This window comes from Protobothrops mucrosquamatus, unplaced genomic scaffold (genome assembly GCF_001527695.2).
Source record: "Protobothrops mucrosquamatus isolate PMUCROS unplaced genomic scaffold, P.Mucros_1.0 scaffold6588, whole genome shotgun sequence".
NCBI classification, from domain to species: Eukaryota; Metazoa; Chordata; class Lepidosauria; order Squamata; family Viperidae; genus Protobothrops; species Protobothrops mucrosquamatus.
In genome coordinates, this window is record NW_015392411.1 from 1 (window position 1) to 20638 (window position 20638).

At 44.7% G+C, this 20638-nt stretch overlaps 1 protein-coding gene across 1 annotated transcript; it reads right to left on the reverse strand.

Moving 5' to 3' along the window:
* Positions 1–4242: 4242 nt before the first annotated feature.
* GLI1 (GLI family zinc finger 1) lies at positions 4243–20290 on the reverse strand. Its single transcript, XM_029286973.1, has 11 exons — positions 20182–20290; positions 19134–19232; positions 17058–17253; positions 15894–16041; positions 15462–15569; positions 13738–13878; positions 12299–12448; positions 8962–9126; positions 8541–8771; positions 7271–7544; positions 4243–6314 (listed from the first exon to the last, which is right to left on the reverse strand). The coding sequence occupies exons 1-11, from the start codon at positions 20276–20278 to the stop codon at positions 4243–4245; spliced, it is 3681 nt and encodes a 1226-aa protein (XP_029142806.1). The 5' UTR covers positions 20279–20290.
* Between the last annotated feature and the right edge of the window lie 348 nt (positions 20291–20638).

Here is a 20638-nt window from a genome sequence, read left to right on the forward strand (position 1 = left end):
ACTGATTGGCTGGTCTTTGTGTCAATAGAAAGTTAGTACGTACAGCAACGTAAGATGCAGGTGATTGTGTTGACAGCAGATGAAATTATTTTAATTATTTGATGAAAAGGACTCATACTGGGTTACGAATCAGATCAGTATAAGTATCAGATTCATATCTGATCAGTGTAATGAAAAAACTCAATGCATTGCATAGTGCAAATAAGATTACATTCTGGTAATGTCTGGGCTCAGAAGCTAAGCAGATCTGGTTAGATTTGGATGGAAACCCATTAGAAAGTACTGCAGCTGTAAGCTAGATTGGAAAATTTAAAAGACCCTTCTGGAAAAAAGCAATGATAAACTCACTTCTATACCGTCGCCCAGAAAAGATTGCAATAATTTGTCTGGTAAGTTGCCAGCAATAGGTCATTCCTCTTCTTCGCATTGCTTTCTTGGCTTGTTTACTTCCATTTAAATTATGGTGATAACTGCACGTGGATTGGTGGTTCCCATGGCCTTAGGAAAGAGTGAAATGTGTGGGGACAAAAGAAATTGGTTACCCAAAGGAAGATGTATTTGATGTCTTGAGTGTCTTGCTATGTTTTAAAAAAACGAACAAATTAGCTTTGCTTTCGTTTTCTGTTCCTGAGGAAATATGTTTTATTAACCTTTTATTGGTGCTTTTTTTCTCTAAAAAAGAGAGGGAGAGGGAGAGAAAAAAAGATTTATAGGTAAAAAATATCCGCACACATATATACTATATACAAACTATCAAAATACATGTCATCGTGATATGCCCAGAATTTGTTCCCCTGCTTTAATACTTCCCGTTATCCCTTCCCATAGATGATAATCACCAGGGAGAGACAGGCACTGGTTTGGCTTCTAGGCTAAATTATAACAGAAAGATACAAAAGGAAAGCTAAAACAGAGGCAAGGTATATTCTTTGGTTTCTTAAGACTGAGTTTATATTTTTGCTATGAGGAAGATGCTAGGGTGGGTGGGTGGGGGGGCATGAGGACAGTTCATGGGTAGAACTATGACATAAGATGCTGCCTCAATAGGAGAGGCATAACTTAGTGAATTCAGCTCCTGACATCTGATCTAGGTCTCCTGTCTGAAACCCCGAAGAGCCCCCATCAACACACGGGACAGTTTTGAGCCAGGCGGTCCAAGGTTCAGCTTTGGTACAAAATAGTTTGCTGTGCTCTGCTGAGGATGTTTTAAAGGGGAACCCTTAATTTACTTGGAAACAATCAAAACACTAGAAATGTAATCTCCCTAGATACCAGAAATGCAGAATCTCCATAGACACCAGAAATGTAAGGATAGAGGCAGCCAGTGCAGTTACGAGAACTGAAAATAGCTTGAAAACAGATGTATTATTGGCTTTTGTTTATATATCCATTTTTTTCCCATTGCTTGTGTGTGGTCGTTCTCTGTCATTTTAGTTCAACAGATTTTTGGAATATTACTAAAACCTCCAAGGCTAACTAAGCAGAGTTGATAGGGTTGGGTGGGTGGGGTGAGCATATAAGCACCAGACAACGATATTCCCCATTAATACTTTTAAAGTTATGATTCTGCTTCCTTACTGTCTGCTTCAATATGCTTCATTTTGCCCAATCTGCTTAAAGTATATATCATTGGTGGCGAACCTATGGCACGCGTGCCAGAGGTGGCACTCAGACCCCTCTCTGTGGGCACACGTGCCATGCCCCGGAGACGGCAAGGGACTGGCCCCTGCCATCCTGGCCCCGCCCACCTAGTCTGCCATGACCACCGTGGCCACGCCCATCCGGCACCCAGTGATAAATAAGTGGGTTTTGGGTTGCAGTTTGGGCACTGGGTCTCTAAAAGGTTCGCCATCACTGATATATATGGACTTGGAAAAAAACCAGGCGGGCAAGAACATAAGTTTCCGGACAGAGCACACTAAGCTTCAAAATTATGTTCTTGGCTCTCACGTAGCTTGGGCAATTGCAAGCCGAGAATAGGCTGGATAAGTCTTAATCTGACCTAACATTAATTCATATGGGAAGCGTTTCAAGTGTTTTTCAAGTGCTCCAGATTTGAAGTTATCAACGTGCAATTAAAAGATCTTTGTAGAAGGAGCAGTAGGGAGAGTTTCATTTTCACAACACCGTTAATATTGCATGAGTTGGCTTTCCCCAAAGTTTCTTTTGAGACTGGGCGGGTGCACGTGAAGAGGACTGATGGGATGAATTGGGACTTTAAAAGCTTAGGGCTGATCGTTCTCCAGGGTATAGCTGGAAACGCTATCTTTAACACGCTATCCCGTTTTTTCCTTATTGTAATGATTTGTTCAGTTTCTCTTTCACGGTTTTCAAATTAAGGGCCCAATCATGACAACATGATTGCCCTTCCAGCCAAATTTCTTCTTTTGGCAGCCCAGCGGGTGGGATATTTTCATAGAATCGAAGGCAGGTAAATTGTATAAAAGTGGTGGCTTTGCATACATGATCAGGCAATTGCAGCTTTAAGACTGAGAGCTCAGAAATGGCTTCAAACACAATTAATTGCTGCGGTACCACTTTAAAGTTCAAATCATAAAAATATTATGAAATCCAGTGGCGCACATGCTTGTGTCAAGCAGCCCTAGCTCATTTGGGATCAAGAGGATTTTACCTGTATGCTGGGTAAACTCCGTGCTGGGTGTTTATTTTTTCTTATAAATTAATCTGAATTACAAGAAGATTCTTTTGTTCCACTGGCATTCTACTCTTACGTGTGTGTAACTTGTCCAGCTTTGCATTTAGCCTTCTGCAATGGATATGAGTGTACTTGTGGCAAGTTGTGGTTCAGCTTGTAGTTTCTCTTTTTGCCCACTTTCCCATTGTTCCCCAATATGTGACATTACAAATCTTTTCACACTGAATCGGCATCACAGCAACATCCAGCTCCCTGAGGAATGTATCTGCATGAACACTGCATTTGCAAACATATGCTTCCCACATGATCGTCTAGTTTTTTCAAATATACATCTAAAACATCTTTATCCCAGCCCTCAGAAAATACACAGACGGAACTCCTCTCTGTATGGAATCATGAGCATAAATTTTCCATACATCCTCAACCACATTCCAACCGAGCAAGTCATACGCATGACTAGGGCTGGGGAAGGGCCCTTTAATTTACAACATAGTGCAGAGGGGACCTTTGTTGCGGTGTGGCCAGGTGCCATAACAGGAAGGGGAGAGGCACGTGTCAAATTGTTAGGCAGGCAAAAATAATTTAAGGCAAGAGTTCTGGCAGGACAACAGAATACCAGCACCTTCCAAGCATTGTGCTTTTATTATATGGCGGGTTTTATAATGGTAATAATTACAGGGTGGGAGCTTATGGCAAAAGATAAATTGGTGGTACTTAGAAATGCCAAGTTAACTTTTGCTAGCTTTGCAAATTGGGAGCTGAAATGAGGGAATGGACCTGAATGTGGCATATTATGTATTGGATATAATCTGAGACTCAGCAACTTCCAAGGACGGGACAATTCTCGTCCTCCAGATGTTGCTGGACTCATTAGCCCAAACCAGCTAAGGGTGTGTGTGTGTGTGTGCAATGTATATTCCAGCATCTGGAAGGATTCTAAAAACCAAGTTTAAAAGACTCCATGTGGCAACAGAGGCAGTTTTAATAAACTGCTCCTCCAGATGTCTTTCCTCCTCTGTGTATTTTACAGGAAAGATGTATGAACAGGTGACAATTCCACACATGTTTGCAGTACTGCATGTATCTAAGCTTACTTTTATAAATATATCTATTATAAATATATGCAACAGACTTAAGGTACCCTATCAACAAACTCCGAGGCACTGTGCAAGAAATGCTTTGTAACATTCTAGTTTGTTAATAAGACTTGAAAAGAGGCACTTGGGAAGCTTATCAAAAATACTGCTTTCCTTTCAGAAAGGGGATTTAGTGGGAAGAAGAGATGAATGACCATAGATAAAATCTAGGTAGTCCTGAGCTCTGCTTTTCTCACTAAGGGACTGGAATTAACGCACCTCCCTTCCCATAGATGCCCATCCTTCAGCCCATCCCATCAGCAGATCAGCTTGTCTAGGGTGTATAAGGATAAAAAGCAAATGCTATTTTGTACCAAGGAACCTGAAGGTTACTAGTTAGAATCAACTCTCTCCCCAATGAGTTCAGCCCAATAAGAGGCATGCATGTCTCTTGTATCAGCCTGATTCTGATAAATAGCAGTCTTTGTCATCAGACCTTGTCTAAACATACTAGGAAAGGGTATTAAGGAACTGGTTCTCCCCTGCCAATGAGTTCAGCATGGAATTCATATCCCCCACCGCCATGTTGGTTGGGCCACCAGGTGGGGTAGGACTAAGGGCCTCTGCATCATCAAGGATAGCTGTGAAGTCCAAATGGGTGTTTTCTAAGTCCAGAGTGTCCAAACTATTAGACACCTGCTCCTCTGGCAGATAAGAGAAAGAGTCAGATTTAGGGGCATCCAGCCCAGAAGCATAAGGTCCACCTGGATCCTCAGCCACACAGCTGGGGGGCTGATGGTGCCTTTGATGGGTATTCATCAACTTGTGCCCAGAAGCTTTGCTTAGCGGCATGTGCATTGGGACGGAAAAACCTGTTTCTTCAGGACCATGGAGAGGGGGTAAGCGCATCATATGGTGGGGGCCACCATCACTGGGGGTTTCATAAGAAGGGCTAGCTTGATAGCTCAAATTGCTTTGTCGATTCGGTGGCTTTGGTCCACCAGGTGGATGAGGGACCATCCTTGGATTGTAACACTGGCTGTTGGGGCTTGAAAGTGCTTTGTTTTCCATAGCTTGTGATGGCCTGGCAGGGTAGCTTGGATACTTTACATCAGGGTAAGGTTGTTGTTGTTGGCTGGGCCCATTCTCTGTGCCATCCATTATATTGCTGACCGGCTGCTCCCCCCACATCAGTGCTTGCTGCGATTGCACATAACTCCGTACCATCATCTCCTTGACTTGCAACATCGGGGTCTGGGATCTCCTGCTTGGGGGCTGCCCCATGCCATAGCAAGAGCCCGGCTGGCTTTCGGGCTGGTATCCACCATCTCCACAGACTGGTTGAGCCTGGTTGTATAACACCTGCTTCATGGTTTGGCAGGAGGCAAGAGCAGCAGTGGCTGGTTGGAACTGTTGCTCGGCTTTAATATGTGCCTGACCAAACTGGAATGTTGCCTGTTGGCCATGATTGGCAGGCTCTGCTCCCATAGGCTTAGCATCAGGGATTGGATACTGGGCGGAGTGGCACTGCCCCATGCCAGGGAGTGATGCAGGATTTACCCCTGAGCTATTGCTGTCCCACTGCCGTGCAGTGTGGAAAGCAACATTCATCTGGCACTGAGACTGGATGTAATCCGGCTGATCAAAACTACCTTCCAGCTGCTCATGGTTCACTGGGCTTATCTGCAAGTCACCCACCAGCTTCAAGGTGCCTCGATGAGCTAGATTGCTCTGCAGCTCCATGGTCGTCGCTTGGTATGGATAGTTCCGCTCCTGGTAGGTGAGATAAGGTTCCATCTCCAGCACTTCTGGCTCCCCAGCCGGGATGGTGCTCTCCATAGCGGCAGCTTCCAAAAAAACATTCTCGCTGATGCTTGGTGGCCGTGGGGAGAAGAGATGGTGGGGAAGGTTGGCCTCAGTACTCCCCGTCACTTGTCCACCGGCTCTACCTCCACTTGCTGGGCCCATGTTGCTGAGGCTTTTAAACCTTTGCACTCGTGGGACAGGATGGGCCTCCGCCACTGCCTGCATGGGGTCGCTGGCTCGCCGGCCGCTGTGGCTCAGGTGAGGATGGAGAATGCCAGTGCTGCCGTAACCGTGGTAATCATTCGTGCTGTGCTCATGCACAAAAGGAGGCAAGCATGAGCTAGAATAATCCCCTACGAGATTGGACTGAGCAGCTCTGTCCATATGGGGGAGAGGAGTAGGAGGTGGCCCACCAGTTGCTGCAGCATATTTGGCCTTGAGGCGGTACTGTTGGGCTGGGGTGAGGTTGCCCAGCCCTGGAAGTCCTCCGCAATGACTGGCCTCACTAGAGCGTCTTGAGGCATCGGGGGATATGGGGTCGTACATGTCCGGGAGGCCTAATCCATTGGGGGCACTCCCAGCTGGCAGATAGGGTGATACCATGGAAGAGCGACGACTGACGGTATAGGCCGAACTGACAGTGCTGGTAGTGCTACCTCGCCGGTCTCCTGCCACAGTTAGGGAAGGCAGGTCACTGGATGAGAGCTCCATAACACGCCGGTGAGAAGCCGCTGCAGAGGGGCCCCCACACATGCCAGGCATCTCTCTTCCTGGACCTGCAAGAAGTCAAAGCAGACCATTAAAAGGACAGAGAATGCAGAGCACCTACCGTATTTCATGGTTTTGAAAATAAACTCAAAAGCTGTATCAATAAGCCGACTGGATAACCTCCCTCCCTCTCTCCTCCCCACTGCGTTAAGACTTCGCCAGCTTCAAACTCATCCAAAGCCTGCTCAGCATCAGTTCTTGGCTCTGAACACCTGCTCAACTGTTTTAGGGGATTGGACCACACAAAGCATCTCTTCTCTGGTTGGGAGGCAATGAAATAAATCAACGCAAATTAACAGATTCAGCCTCTCCTGTAAGGTTTACTCCAGTGGTGGCGAACCTATGGCACGGGTGCCAGAGGCGGCACTCAGAGCCATCTCTGTGGGCACGCCCGCCGTCGCCCCAGTCTTAGGCCTTCAGCTGGGTTTTATAAAACCTTTTTGCTTTAGGCCTCCACCATCATGTGCAAAAAACAAAAAAGTTTCAATCAATCAATTTCTCGCGGGGAAAAAAAAGATCTTGCAAAGTTGGAATTGATTGATTAAACTTTTTAGTCCCACCCAGTCTGCTGTTACCACTGCAGCCACGCCCACCCAATGGGCCACACCCACCCGGCACCCGACGATGCATAAGTGGGTTTTGGGTTGCAGTTTGGGCACTCGGTCTCTAAAAGGTTCACCATCACTGGTTTACTCATTCCAAGTGATTTCTACTAACAAAAAGGAGGGGGGAGAAGGAGGCAGCAAATGTAGGGACGATAGTTGGAGCGCCATGAAAGGAAGAAGACTGTGCTTCAAGACAGCGGTTGGAAGAGAGTTTTCGCTTCCCTCCTAAAAACGCCTCAAAAAAGCAATTCCAGCTCCCCCAGCGGCCTTCTCGAATAGCCATGTTGGTGATGATGCAAGTTCATTTCATTGCCTTCCCGTGGCTGAAAATAGGGGCTGTAGAAGCTTTCCCTGCTTACCTGCCCCGGGGATGGAAGGAAGCTTGACCCCCTTCATCGAGAGGGGCTTGCGCAGCTGCTTGAGTTTGTCGATGCGCAGGTTCTCCAACTTGTGCAGTGCTGAGAGCCCAGAGGTTCCCATGGGCTCAGACGGTTCCTCCAATGCTGACAAGTCCTCTAAGCTGCCCCCTGCATTCGCGTTCATCTCCACGCCGCTGTCATTATTATTAGCGCTGCCCAAGGGGGAGTGTTCGCTGCTGCAGGACGACTGACCCCCAGGGCTGGGCTGCGGCTTCTGGGTGGAGGTAGAAATACAGAAGCATCGTATTGATGTGACGGTTTCAGCTCAAGTTTGCTTTCTGTGCTAACTATTTCACATTCCTTTTTAAGGCGTGCCTTGGGCAGTAAGCCAAAGTGTTGTGAAGAAGGAGGCTCACTGTCAGCCTTGATGGACAGCTGCTACTGAATACATAAGACGGCTACCGGTTTCAGCATTGCTTATTGTTTGATCTTGAAGCTAAGCTTTAAAATGATCTTATTCTGCAGTTTAAAACCAATTTTTTTCTCTCCTCTCTTTGAAGATAAGTGCACGTATGACAAGGGCCACATGGACACACTTAGGCCCAGGGAGTTATATTTGCACTAAAACTGCCACAAATGTAGCTAAAAATTCCATAGCAAAATGATTTTGAATTCTGCAGATAGAAAAATTAAAATTGGTGAACTGTGCAACTTTTGGGCGTGCGTGTGAATGTTTCGCACCATGAATTTCTGCTTCCATTAACTGTAGGTGATGGCCACATTGCAACAAGTCTCAATTGTTACACCCCGATTTAAAAAAAAAATCTGCTTTAAATTTCTCTGACTGTTGAAGTGGCATAAGGTCTGCTTTTAAGCCCCTTCCCCCTTTATAACGACGAAGACTAACCTGCGTTTTTATTTAATGCAAATCAAAAAAGATTCTTGGGATGACGCAAACATACAGTACCAATTTCTACGCATACACAGTTCAGAAGTGGAAAACAAAGCACTTTGATTTCCCTTTCTTGTCTCCAGATCTGCTTTCCATATGTTTATTAAAGAACATTTCACACATCTTTGCTTTTGCTGCAAGATACATACTAAGAGAGTCAGTGATGTGGGAATTGTCCTTTAGTGTGTTCCCTGAATTCAAGAAAGTCTGTCCCTAAACCCGATCTCGGTATCTGCCCAGCCTGCCCATCAAACACCCCTTGCAGTCCAATGTCCTCTTCTCCCACCCTTCTCTCCGTTTCCGCCCCATGCTGCTCACCAAATTAGAATCAGGTACCATGAGTTTGCCCTCTTCCTTCCTGACCTCACTATCTTTCTCTTGCTTCATGTCACCATGGAGAGGCAGAGTCCGACTGGTGGCTACAGTGTCTCCACGGTGCTTCTTGGTGACATGAGCATCTGGCCCATGCACGGTCTTGACATGCTTCCGCAGGGAGCTGGGATCGGTGTAGCGTTTGGTACAGCCGGGGATCTTACAGACATAGGGTTTCTGACAGAAGACAGACAGGCCATTAGGGTACAGATATCTTCAGGGCACAGAATGCTTCTTCATCTTTTTTTTTTTTTTTTTGGTATGGCAAGGTAATATACACCCAATACCAAGGTGTGAGCCTTCTTTTTTTGCAGCCCACCTACATCAAGCCCTAAAGTCAAGGCTTACCTCAAGCAGTTGTCCATACCTCGTTGGAATGTGTCCGGTTCTGATGCTTGGCCCTGTCAGAAGCATTAGAGAAAGCTTTATTGCAGCCTTCGTGCTCGCAGACATAAGGCTTCTCACCAGTATGGGAGCGCAAGTGGGTCTTGAGGTTCTCCAGCCGTGAGTAGGCCTTATTGCAGCCTTCAAACTGTAGAGAAAGCAAGAAGAATTTCCCTCAAATCCCACTTTAGTTTAGTCGGGTTAAAATATTTCCTCCTGTGCTGAAATTCTTGTCTTAATCTGCCTCCCGATTCTGACTGTCCTGGTAGATTTCACGGTCAACTTTATCAGTGAAGTCAATTATAATCCTGCACACATCCTACAGATAAAGGTTCTACAACGCCACCTCCAGTTAGAGTTCCAGTGGGTGGAAAAAGCACCTGGCTGCAAAATTACGGTGTTATGTTAACACCGCAACTTTCAAGAAGAACTCTTCCTCAGGAAGAATCATGTCTTGATGGTGTTTGTGTTTTGTTTTGTTTTTGCAAAAGAGCCAAACGTATATTTCATGCACTGAAAACACTGGAGAGCAGTGGGCTTGGGGTTTGTATTTAATTTTTTTAGGGTTTTTTTGTTTCTTCAGGAATTGCAATAGATTAGCGATTGTGGCACTGATTGACTTATCAATGTAGGACTCTGCTTTGGTTGGATGATGGAAGCACTGTTTGGCTCATAGCACTTAGACTTATATATCACTTCACAGTGCTTTACAGCCCTCTCTAAGCGGTTTACAGTATCAGCATATTGCCCCCCAACAATCTGGGTCCTCATTTTACCAACCTCGGAAGGATGGAAGGCTGAGTCAACCTTGAGCCAGTGAGACTCGAACTGCCAAACTGCTGGCAATCAGCAGTCAGCAGAAGTAGCCTGCAGTACTGCAGTTTAACCACTGTGCCACCATGGCTCATGTTAGTATTCTGAGGCTGGCAAAAAATAAAGAGGTTCATGAATTGAGGGATTGTGGTGGAGAAACAATATTATGCGGAAATGCTCTAATCTAATCTAATGCAATTGGGTATGGCTAGTCTAGAGAAAAGAAGGACTAGGGGTGACATGATAGCAGTGTTCCAATATCTCAGGGGTTGCCACAAAGAACCTATCAAAAACAGTACTGTAAAAATCAGATTAGAAACACAAGTTAAGATAGGCAAGAAAATGGTAAGTGAGCACCTGTCCACCCTAGATGACTTCAAATCACCAGGACCAGATGGATTACACTCCACGGTTCTGAAGGAACTGGCAGATGTGATCTCAGAACCACTGAACTATATTTTTCAAAGATCCTGGAGCACTAGGGAACTACCAGAGGACTAGAAAAAAGAGATGATGTAGTTCTCATCCTCAAAAAAGGAAAAAAAATGGATCCAGGAAACTACAGACCTATCAGCCTGACCGCAATACCTGGGAAGATCTTGGAAAAGATAATCAAGCAACGAATCAGCAAACACCTAGAGGCAAACAAAGTCATTACTAAAAGCCAACACGGGTTTGTCAAAAACAGATCATGTCAGACAAATCTTATTGCATTCTTTAACCAAGTGACAAAATTAGTGGATCAGAGGAATGCTGTGGATATAATTTTCTTGAACTTCAGTAAGGCATTTGATAAAGTAGACCACAACCTACTACTTGATAGAAAAATGTGGGTTAGACAGCATCACCACCAGATGGATTTGTAGCTGAGTGACCAGCTGTACTCAGTGTGTGGTCCTCAATGGAACTGCATCTACATGGAGGGAAGTGTGTAGTGGGGTGCCCCAGAGCTCTGTTCTGGGCCCAGTGCTCTTCAACATCTTCATCAATGATTTGGATGAAGGGATAGAGGGGAACTCATCAAATCTGCAGATGACAATAAGCTGGCAGGAATAGCCAACACTCCAGAAGATATGCTTAAGATACAGAAGGATCTTGACAGACTTGATCATTGGGCGCTATCTAACAAAATGAAATTCAATGGTGAAAAAAGTAAGGTTCTACATTTAGGCAAGGAAAACCAAATGTACAGGTATAGTATAGGGGGTACCTTGCTCAATAGTAGCAACTGTGAGAGGGATCTTGGAGTCCTAGTGGACAATCACTTAAATATGAGCCAGCAGTGTGCTGCAGCTGCCAAAAAAGCCAACACAGTGCTAGGCTGCATTAACAGAGGGACAGAATCAAGATCACATGAAGTGTTAATACCACTTTACAATGCCTTGGTAAGGCCACATTTGGAATACTGCATCCAGTTTTGGTCACCACGATGTAAAAGATATTAAGAATCTAGAAAGAGTGCAGAGAAGAACATTAAAGATGATCAGGGGATTGGAGGCTAAAATATATAAGGAACGATTGCTGGAATTGGGTATGTCAAATGAAGAGAAGGATGAGGGGGGACATGATAGCAGTGTTCCAATATCTCAAGGGCTGCCCCAAAGAAGAGGGAGTCAAGCTATTCTCCAAAGTGCCTGAGGGCAGGACAAGAAGCAAAGGGTGGAAACTAAGCAAGGAGAGAAGCAACCTAGAACTAAGGAGAAACTTCCTGACAGTTAGAACAATTAACCAGTAGAACAACTTGCCTCCAGAAGCAGTGAATGCTCCAACACTGAAAGTTTTAAAGAAGAGACTGGACAGCCATTTGTCTGAAATGGTATAGGGTTTCCTGCCTGAGCAAGGGGTTGGACTAGAAGACTTCCAAGGTCCCTTCCAACTTTATTACTATTACTATTCCTATCCTGATGCCTGATGCAAATACAAAAGATTGTGGCATTTGTGTCATGACAGCATGAGGCACATTGGCTGCCTGCCTCCCTTGCCCTTGTTGCAATGCCCATGGCTCTAGACCAGTGGTGGCAAATCTATGGCATGGGTGCCAGAGGTGGCACTCGGAGCCCTCTCTGTGGGCACATGTGCCATTGCCCCAGCCTTGCCTCTCCCCATGACTCCCTCCTCTCCAGCAGCCCCCCTGAAGGAGAGTCACCCCCGAGCATGGCCCACACGGAGCAGTGCAGCCAAGGATATGGCAGCCAGGCAGCATAGACAAGACTCTGTCCTCACACCCCATCATGCAGTTGATGCTGCAGGGTGCGGGCAGAGGGTGTGGCCGCCGTAGTGCTACTGGGGTGCCTGGGCGATCTTCGGCGGGCCCTGGAGGCGGTGAGTGGTCCTGTAGGCAGGCGAGGTGGGGGATGGGGGGCAGAGCGGGGGTGCGGCAGGGGGTGGAGTGGGGGCGGGGCGAGTTTTGGGGTACTTGGTCTCTAAAAGGTTTGCCATCACTGCTCTAGACAACGCTGACTCTCTTTTTAGGTAGCTCAAATGCCAGCTGTTTGTGCCCTACTTACTGTGCACTTGTGAGGCTTTTCTCCTGTATGGCGCCTCATGTGGACGACCAGCATGTACTGAGCTTTGAAGGGTCGTTGTTCCCGTGAGCAGTCGTGCCAGTGGCACACAAATTCCTTCTTCTCTCCGTGGATATGCTCGTTGTTAATATGCTGCAATGTCAGAGAGAAAAAGAAGCTCAGAGACCAGAATTAAAAGGCAGCAACTACTTCAGAATTCACCCGACCTCAGGAGAAACAGGAAAAGTTGTTTCGGATTCCATCCGCTGTAGATAGGACTGCAAATGCTTTATACACATATACTACAATATTTCAGTAGCGTTTGTTACACATATCACTATGATTCTTATGGTCGACTCCTTTTACTGTAATATATTCACCCTTCCTGGGTTAATGTACTGGATGTTTGTTTTGATATTTTACAATATTTCTTTGTTTTGTCTTTTTGGCTTGTTGGCTGCATTGTGGTATGTTGCTTACAGAACTATAGGAAAGGTAATTAATAAAAAAATAAAAGTCTGGCTTTTAAATGATATTAGACATGACATCTTTCTGGCTCATAATGTTGGTCTGCTCAGCCACGAAGCTCCTTGGGAAAGTAAAATATTTCTTAATCTAGCCTATTTTGTAGGACTGTTGTGAGGGAAAAATGGCATGATTGCATCCAAGTCTTAATGGAAATAAAGAGCGCAGATGTGACAAACATGTATGATTTTATATATTAACAAAAATAGCATTCTTAGCAGCTAGAAAGAAGTGACAGTTTTTCACACATATCAGATGAAAGGTCTTTACGATCTCTAACTATCTCTTAACTTAAATGAACTTAACCTCTATTCAGAGATGAAGAACCTAACACAAGGCCAACTCACACTGTAAACATAAATTGGTGTACTAAGCGTACTATAATTTTGTGAATATCCTTAATGCCTTCATCATAATTCCCCAGCTAAAACCATTTAGCCCTATGCTGCAGATCCAGGAGACCCACTTTGGTGTCACTTTCTTAGGCAAACAAATGTTGCAATAGTCACAACCATATGAAGGCCGGGACTGCCAACAGAATTCCCTATTATTACTGATTGTTAATACAATGGTACCTCAATACTCATTGTTAATTGGTTCCAGGAGGTGCAAGGAGTATCCAAAATGATGAGTACCAAACAATTTTTTCCCATGAGGAATAATGCAGTGAATCATAAGGCAGCCAACAACAACAAGTTCTAGCTTGTGCATTGAGTACCAAACAATGAGCACCGGGGCAAAATTTTCGCATCAAAAGGCATTGAGTACTAAGTTTGATGGTACCACTGTGCCCATCCTGCTTCTTGCCAGAAAATTATGTAATGGTAAAACAGGCCTCTTTCTGAGATGTATTTTGAGTAGAATATCGGGACAGGGGCTTTTCCAGTTTACTTAAACTTGTTACTGTGTCAACTCACATGCACCAGCTGTTCCTGAGTGTCAAACTCTTTGGTGCATCCTTCCCAGTGGCAATTGGTCTCATATACTGCTTCAGCTTCCACCTTCCCATCTTCCTTCTCCAAATCATCTCGTGGATCAAGCACACTTAGTAAGGGGTCCTGGGGTGGAAGTAAGATACACATTCAAAGATACTCTGGGAAAATCCACTAGAAATTTTCTTTCACGGCAATTCACCAAAAGAGGACAGATAGTTGTTCCCACCTTACACTCTAACCAAGGTTTCATGGTCTTGAGTATCATCTTGGTCTCTTCTTACCCGCCATATGGCTGATATGAACACAATGCTTGGATTTGGGGGCAGCATGAGGAGCCATCAAATGAGGAGCACATGTTTAGTATGTAAAAAGTTTCTGATTCAGTCCAGATCATCTCAGGGACTAAGGCTAGATGATGGTTGCCTGCTGAATTGCAGAATCAGGCTGCTTCTAAGGCATTTCATGGGGCTGCACAGAGACCTGGATTTCAAGGGAAGAAGGCAACCCGAAACCTGTGTGGGCATGCCTGTTGCACGTGACAGCAAGCTCTTAAGGAAGCCGAATCTTGGCACCTTGTGTCTCGGCACCAGGTAATCCCAGGAAAAGATGTGCTTGATTTAAGGAGGTGCCAATGAGCGCAATTAATGAATAAACGGGGTGAAAACGTAACTCACTTGCATGGATGGGGTTTCTTTTACAGTTGGATTAAGGAACTGATCTCTCGCCATGCCACTGCTGATTTAACTACAGTCCTAAATAACAGTATAGCAACAGTCACTGCAGGATGTCTTCTGCTAGCTGTCTCTGAGGGCAACTGCACCACTGATACAGATGCCCCAACCAGAGCAAGAGTTGACCAACTACTGAAACCCTTATGGATACTTCTGGTGGGATTTTTTTTCCTATGGGGCACTTCCTCTGGATGATCTGCACATGTAGAACTGTTGCTCTCCTTCACACATTATGTTTTTATTTGTAATGTTTTTGACTTTCTTATTGACACATAAAAGAATCCCAAACATTAGAAATTTCCCCAAACTCCTGTGGTGGTGCAGTGGTTAGAATGCAGTACTGCAGGCTAATTCTGCTGACCGTTGGCTGCCAGCAGTTCGATCCTGACCGGCTCAAGGTTGACTCAGCCTTTCCATCCTTCCGAGGTCAGTAAAATGAGAACCCAGATTGTTGGGGACAGTAGGCTGACTCTGTAAACTGCTCAGAGAGGGCTGTAAAGCACTGTGAAGCGGTATATAAGTCTAAGTGCTAAATGCTAAATGCTAAGTGCTATAAGGAAGGCTGTGCTTTGTAATTTTGGTGCACATGTAGCCTTTTCTCATGTGCAGAGTGGCTCGTCTCTCCACTATTAAACAAGTAAAAACAGCACTGATGTACAATAACCCTACTGTGATTAATCTAGCCATCTGTGAGCTATGGATGTTCAGGGGAAAAATATCAAACTAACACAGTTGTAACACTGTCTCTGAGAGAGAGAGAGAAGAGAGAGAGAGAGAGAGAGAGAGAGAGAGAGAGAGAGAGAGAGAGAGAGAGAGAGAGAGAGAGAGAGAGAGAGAGAGAGAGAGAGAGAGAGATATCTGTCTCTGGGCATTCTCTTCCTCCATTTCAACTCCATGAGCCAATCCCCAGGCTATGGGTGGGGAAAGGGGGTGCATCTGTGGGCCTGTGAGCACGTTGCTGAGGCCTGCTGTTACCTGTGTCCCCGTAGAGGCAGGGCTGGAAATGTCACCCTCCGAGCACTCCTCCAGGCACTTGGTGCTCAGGGCATCCAGCGGGCTGCCCAGGCTGGACTCTGACTTCAGCTGTGGGAGAGAGACGGCGAGAGCTCCAGGTGATGGCACCCCCTCCAACTATATCCCCAGCCCCGAACACTGTCCCCCTAGTCTCCTCAGCCCCCCATCTTCCTCTCCCAAACTCATTCAGCAGATCTTTCTAAGCCTACCAAGGGTCATAGGGCATCCCTAGGAATTTAAGTATTGGTAATGGCAGGTTTTTTTGTCCTCTGTCTCTTCTCTGAAGGTCTCGGTATTCCGCAAAACAAGTTAGATGTTACTGTCTTCGGGGCATAAGATATCTGCCTGTTTTAGGGTGACAGGTTGCAAAGGGCTGGATGGGCACCCTCTTACCTGGCAGTGCTTCAGCATCCCACGAGGGGGTGGCATATGGTGCATCACCCCCGGCCGGCCAGTCACGTGTTCATGAGGCCCACAGGGGACTGTTGTGGGGTTGTGGCCAAAGGACATGCCTTGAGGTTTCTGGAACCCAAGTGAAGGGCTGTAGGGATGAGAAAAAGCATGAGAACTTGCCTCACAAGAATTCATTTGCCAAGTTTTAGAAGCTTGTAACAAGCAGTGCAATTAAAAGGATGAATGTGTTGTGTGTGTTGGGGAGGGGGAAGTAACTTCCTGGGACTCTGCGCTGGGGAGGTGCAGTGGTTAGAATGCGCAAGGTTGACCCAGCCCTCCATCCTTTTGAGTTTGGTAAAATGAACATCCAGATTGTTGGGCTGTAAAGCACTATGAAGCAGTCTATCAGTCTAAGTAGTATTGCTATTATTATGGGCCTTTTTCTTCTTTAAAGCAACATAAATTTCCAGTTCTTCTCATCATAAGCCTTAGAGCTATTAACAAATTTTGCTAGTGTATGACAAAAAATTTTTTTGTGTCTATATTATTTTTTTCTAAGCGTTTTTGTTTCCATCTAATTTATCTCACACTCAGCAGACTTATCCTCTGATTATATTTCTGCTGCTCTTCTGGTTTTTATTATTTATGGTTTTGTTTTTTCAGTGTTTTTAGTCTTCTTTAAGAAGCAATCTTATGATACAGTCATTATAATTTACATATACTCTGTCTTCTTCGTTCTTTCTTTGTCTCTTATTTACTATGCCTGTCTGCCTACTGGACAGCAATGATAGTTTTCCCCCCCCACACACACCATAGCCATCGTTTTGAAAACATGGATTAGAAACTCAGTCCAGTCTAAAGGGTTGAGAAATTGACCTTGGTCAGTCCTAGCTGCTTGCCCATTTCTGTGGAAACTTTCTCCATGTAATGATTTTTGGGTCTGGGATGGGGTTTTCAACATAGGTCAAATGATCCATCTTGGCTTGATTCTGCTTCAGAGTGGCTCTAGTAGGGCACCTAGTTGGTGTCACTTTGGGAAGACGTGAATCTTTCTGCATAATAAGTGTAAGTTCTATATTAAACTAAGAGGGCTTTGACTTCCTATACAAGTCAGCAATTGGTGTTGCAGTCCCTGAAGGCTGTCTACCTGAATAACATGTCTACCTGACAGCACCAATGGAGAGGTGCCCATAGGAACCCCCAACTGAAGCACAGCGAGAGTTGATGTAAGCCACCAGAGAATTGGGAGAGGTGCGAATGACAGTTTGCAGATCAATGCTGGCATCTGAGAGTGGCGAGATGGACAGGGCCCGCTTTTTGGTCAGCTTTGCTGTGCTCCGGGGTGTAGAAAAACGGCTACCTGGGGAAACAGAGGAAGAACAAAGGAAACGCCAATGAGACCATCTACCCCAGGACTGTTAGTATGAATTGACAATGGTCGTCTCTAGTTTCAAGCAGGATTCTCTCCTAATCTTTATTGGAAAGGCCAAGAATTGGCCCTCTGCCCTTCAGGCCGCTAAGCATGAGCTAGATCCCAGGGATATAATTTTGCCAAGAAAGAATAACTGATTCTATTTGGGAAGAGAGATTCGGATATGTGATCCCAAGACTTAAATCATGATTGCACCAATGTGATGTAGTGGTTAAAGGGTTGGTGTAGGACTAAAGCAGGGGTAGGCAACCTTGGCTCTTTTATGACTCATGGACTTCAACTCCCAGAATTCTTGAGCCAGCCATGCTGGCTTAGGAATTCTGGGAGTTGAAGTCCACAAGTCATAAAAGAGCCACAGTTGCCTACCCCTGGACTAAAGAGATCTAGGTTCAAGCTTATCTCCAGCCATGGAAGCTCCCTAAGGAATTTTGGGTTTCTCTCTCTCTCAGCCCAACCTAGCAACAAGAATGCCCTTGAAGAGGCAGAAGGATGTATAAATATTCCTTGGCTTATGACCACAGAGGAGCCCAACATTTCTGTTGCTAAGGAAGACAGCTGTTAGGTGAGTTATATCCCATTTTATGACCGTTTTTGCCACAGTGGTTAAGAGAATCGCTTCAGTTGCTAAGTGAATCATGCGGTCATGCTGGCTTCCCTTATTGAGTTTGCTTGTCAGAAGCCAGCTGGGAAGATTACAAGTGATGATCACGTGATCCTGGGACAGGGCAACTGTCATAAATCCAAGCCTATGGTCAACCATCTGAATTTTGATCACATGATCATGGGACTGAGGCAATAAACGTAAGTGAGAAAACCGATTACATGTCACTTTTTCGGTGCTGTTGTAACTTTGAATGATTACTAAACAAATGATTGTAAGTCGAGAACTATCTGTATGTTTCCTTGAGCTCCTGAAAGAAAGGTAAGATATAAAGCTGACAAACAAATAAGAAAAAAACATGAATAAATATGAAAATGCATTTCTCCGTATGTCTCGTTTCCTGAGATGGGATGGGAAACCTAAAACTCTTTGGATGTGCCAGGATTATAGCTCCCATCCTTGGCAGTAGCTGATGGAAGCTGTGGCGTTTAGAAGGCCCCTGTTCTCGATTTCAGTCTCCAAAGCATTGTGAAGCCTTCTGAGGAAAAACTTTTGAATCCTTGGTCCAAAATCTGAAGGAGTACTGACTGAGTTCAATCCAATGAATTTATTACAGTCATAGGGCCAGGTATGGTAAAATAACTAATAGCAGAATTGTTACATACACCTACACATGCAGCAGAAAAACAGTGAGTATCATAGGATCTAAAAATAAATAAGAACATATATATAATAAAACAATAATAAAAATAGTATTATAAAGAATGATGATTAAATGAATGCCCAAACTTAATTGATAGTGCAACGTATAGTACAGATTGTAGCACAAAACTGGGCGACCTGGGAGTCCTTGTGCAAAAGAAATAACAGTAAGTAGAAATCACACTCCCTGCCTTCTCCAAGGTGCCTACAGAAAATTCTTCAAAGAGGAGTTATATTGGAGAGACCTCGTCCTTTATGCAGGGTGTCAAGGGGGCATTTTAGAGGCATCCCAGAAACGGTAAAGGCCAAGAAGGTAGCAGTTCATCTGCTAGGAAACTCACCTCCCACATCAATATGGAAATTAAATGGACTGGACCGAAAGGGGTGCCTTAGATAGAATCATTATTGTTGGGGAGAGGAAGAGGATATAATATCCTTGGCTGATCGTTTCATAATCTATGTCCGCTGAAGATTCCCATTTTCCACAGTCCCCTAAAAAACTTACCACCAGTATGAGAAGGATGTTCACCTCCAGGTACCAATCCGTAGGTGTGGTGATTCCCCACTGAGTTGGTTTGGTGATAGTATGGTAAATCACTGATGCCTATGAAGGGGAGGCAAAACAAAGCAAGCCATAGATATGGAGGAAAAGAGATACAAGGGTGAGCCAAGTAGATAGAAGCATGGAAACTGAGACATCACAGAAATGGTCTGCTACTTAAAACCAAAGACCATTTAGTTTGCAAATCTATTTCCATCAGGATAAATGCATTTAGGAATTTACAAATGAGGCATAAAATTGGCCTTTTCCTCTACTTCTGAACATAGCAATCCCATTTAGCTATTATAATTAACAAGCCAGATGCACCACAAACTGTTGCAATATAGAATGTAATTTTGTTCCATTTCATTTTACTTCTCCAGTTCTATATTTCCTTACCCCACAGCTCTATCTTCCTTTATAATCCAGAAGGGGCAATTGAGTTTCCTTAATCCTCACTAGGCTGTTTTTGGTATGGAGTTGAGGATAGAGGAATTATCTCTGAGGTTTATTTTCCTAAAAGTTTCCCCCCCTACTTCTGATACCCCCTTCCTTATGTGTAGGATGACATTTTGTCTTGCACGAACAGTAACATCCACCTGCTAAAAACAAAAATTATGACGCGGTCTTTTGCACTTGCTTCTAACCATGGCACAAACAAACTCTTGCAATCTCTTTCCACAGCCACAACATCACCATCAGCAAGATCTAAATTACCTCTAATATAAGTTCTTTCTTGTCAGGCTACCCTCAGTGAGATATATCTGGTATATGCTGGGACACATAGCACTACTTTAGGCTTATAAAGCATTAAGGAAGTCTATAGATTTGGTTAGCATCCAACTTGAAGTGAACCTCACCACAAAAGCTCTGCAAATAGGTTTCCACAGCAAGCTTGCAAAGACTCTTAAGGCAAACTGACATGGAAAGAGCCCTTAAGAAATCTGGAAATCCCTCTGAAATAGGATGTTATAGGCACTCTCCGAAGTCAGGCTCTTTCAGTCACACTGACCTTCTACCATGGCACTAGGTTGCCCTTGCCCATGGAGAGGCCGAAGGTAGCAGTGTTCCATGTAGCTGTTAACTGGTGGGTTCATCGGATTGAACATAGTTTGTCAGAGGCTGAACACAGTCAAAGGAACATCTGGCAAGGTGGGCCGAAAATTAGCACTGCTTCTTTTGAAGGATCCAGATCTGCAAGAGAGACAGTTTGTTATTATACGCGTGTAGGGCGAAAGCATTTATGTGATGAAGTATTCGTAATAGTATTTCTGATTTATTCTGCAATCAGCTCAAGATCAGTCCACCTAAGCGTCTGTCTGAAAGGATACTTAGTCAGTGACAGTGTCAGGGAGAGAAAGACATTGTGATGTATTGGTTAGGAAGTCAGACTGAGACCTTAGATTCAAACCCTTATTCAGGCTTGAAGCTCACTTAGATAATTACCTCATGAACAGCTCCATAGTAAG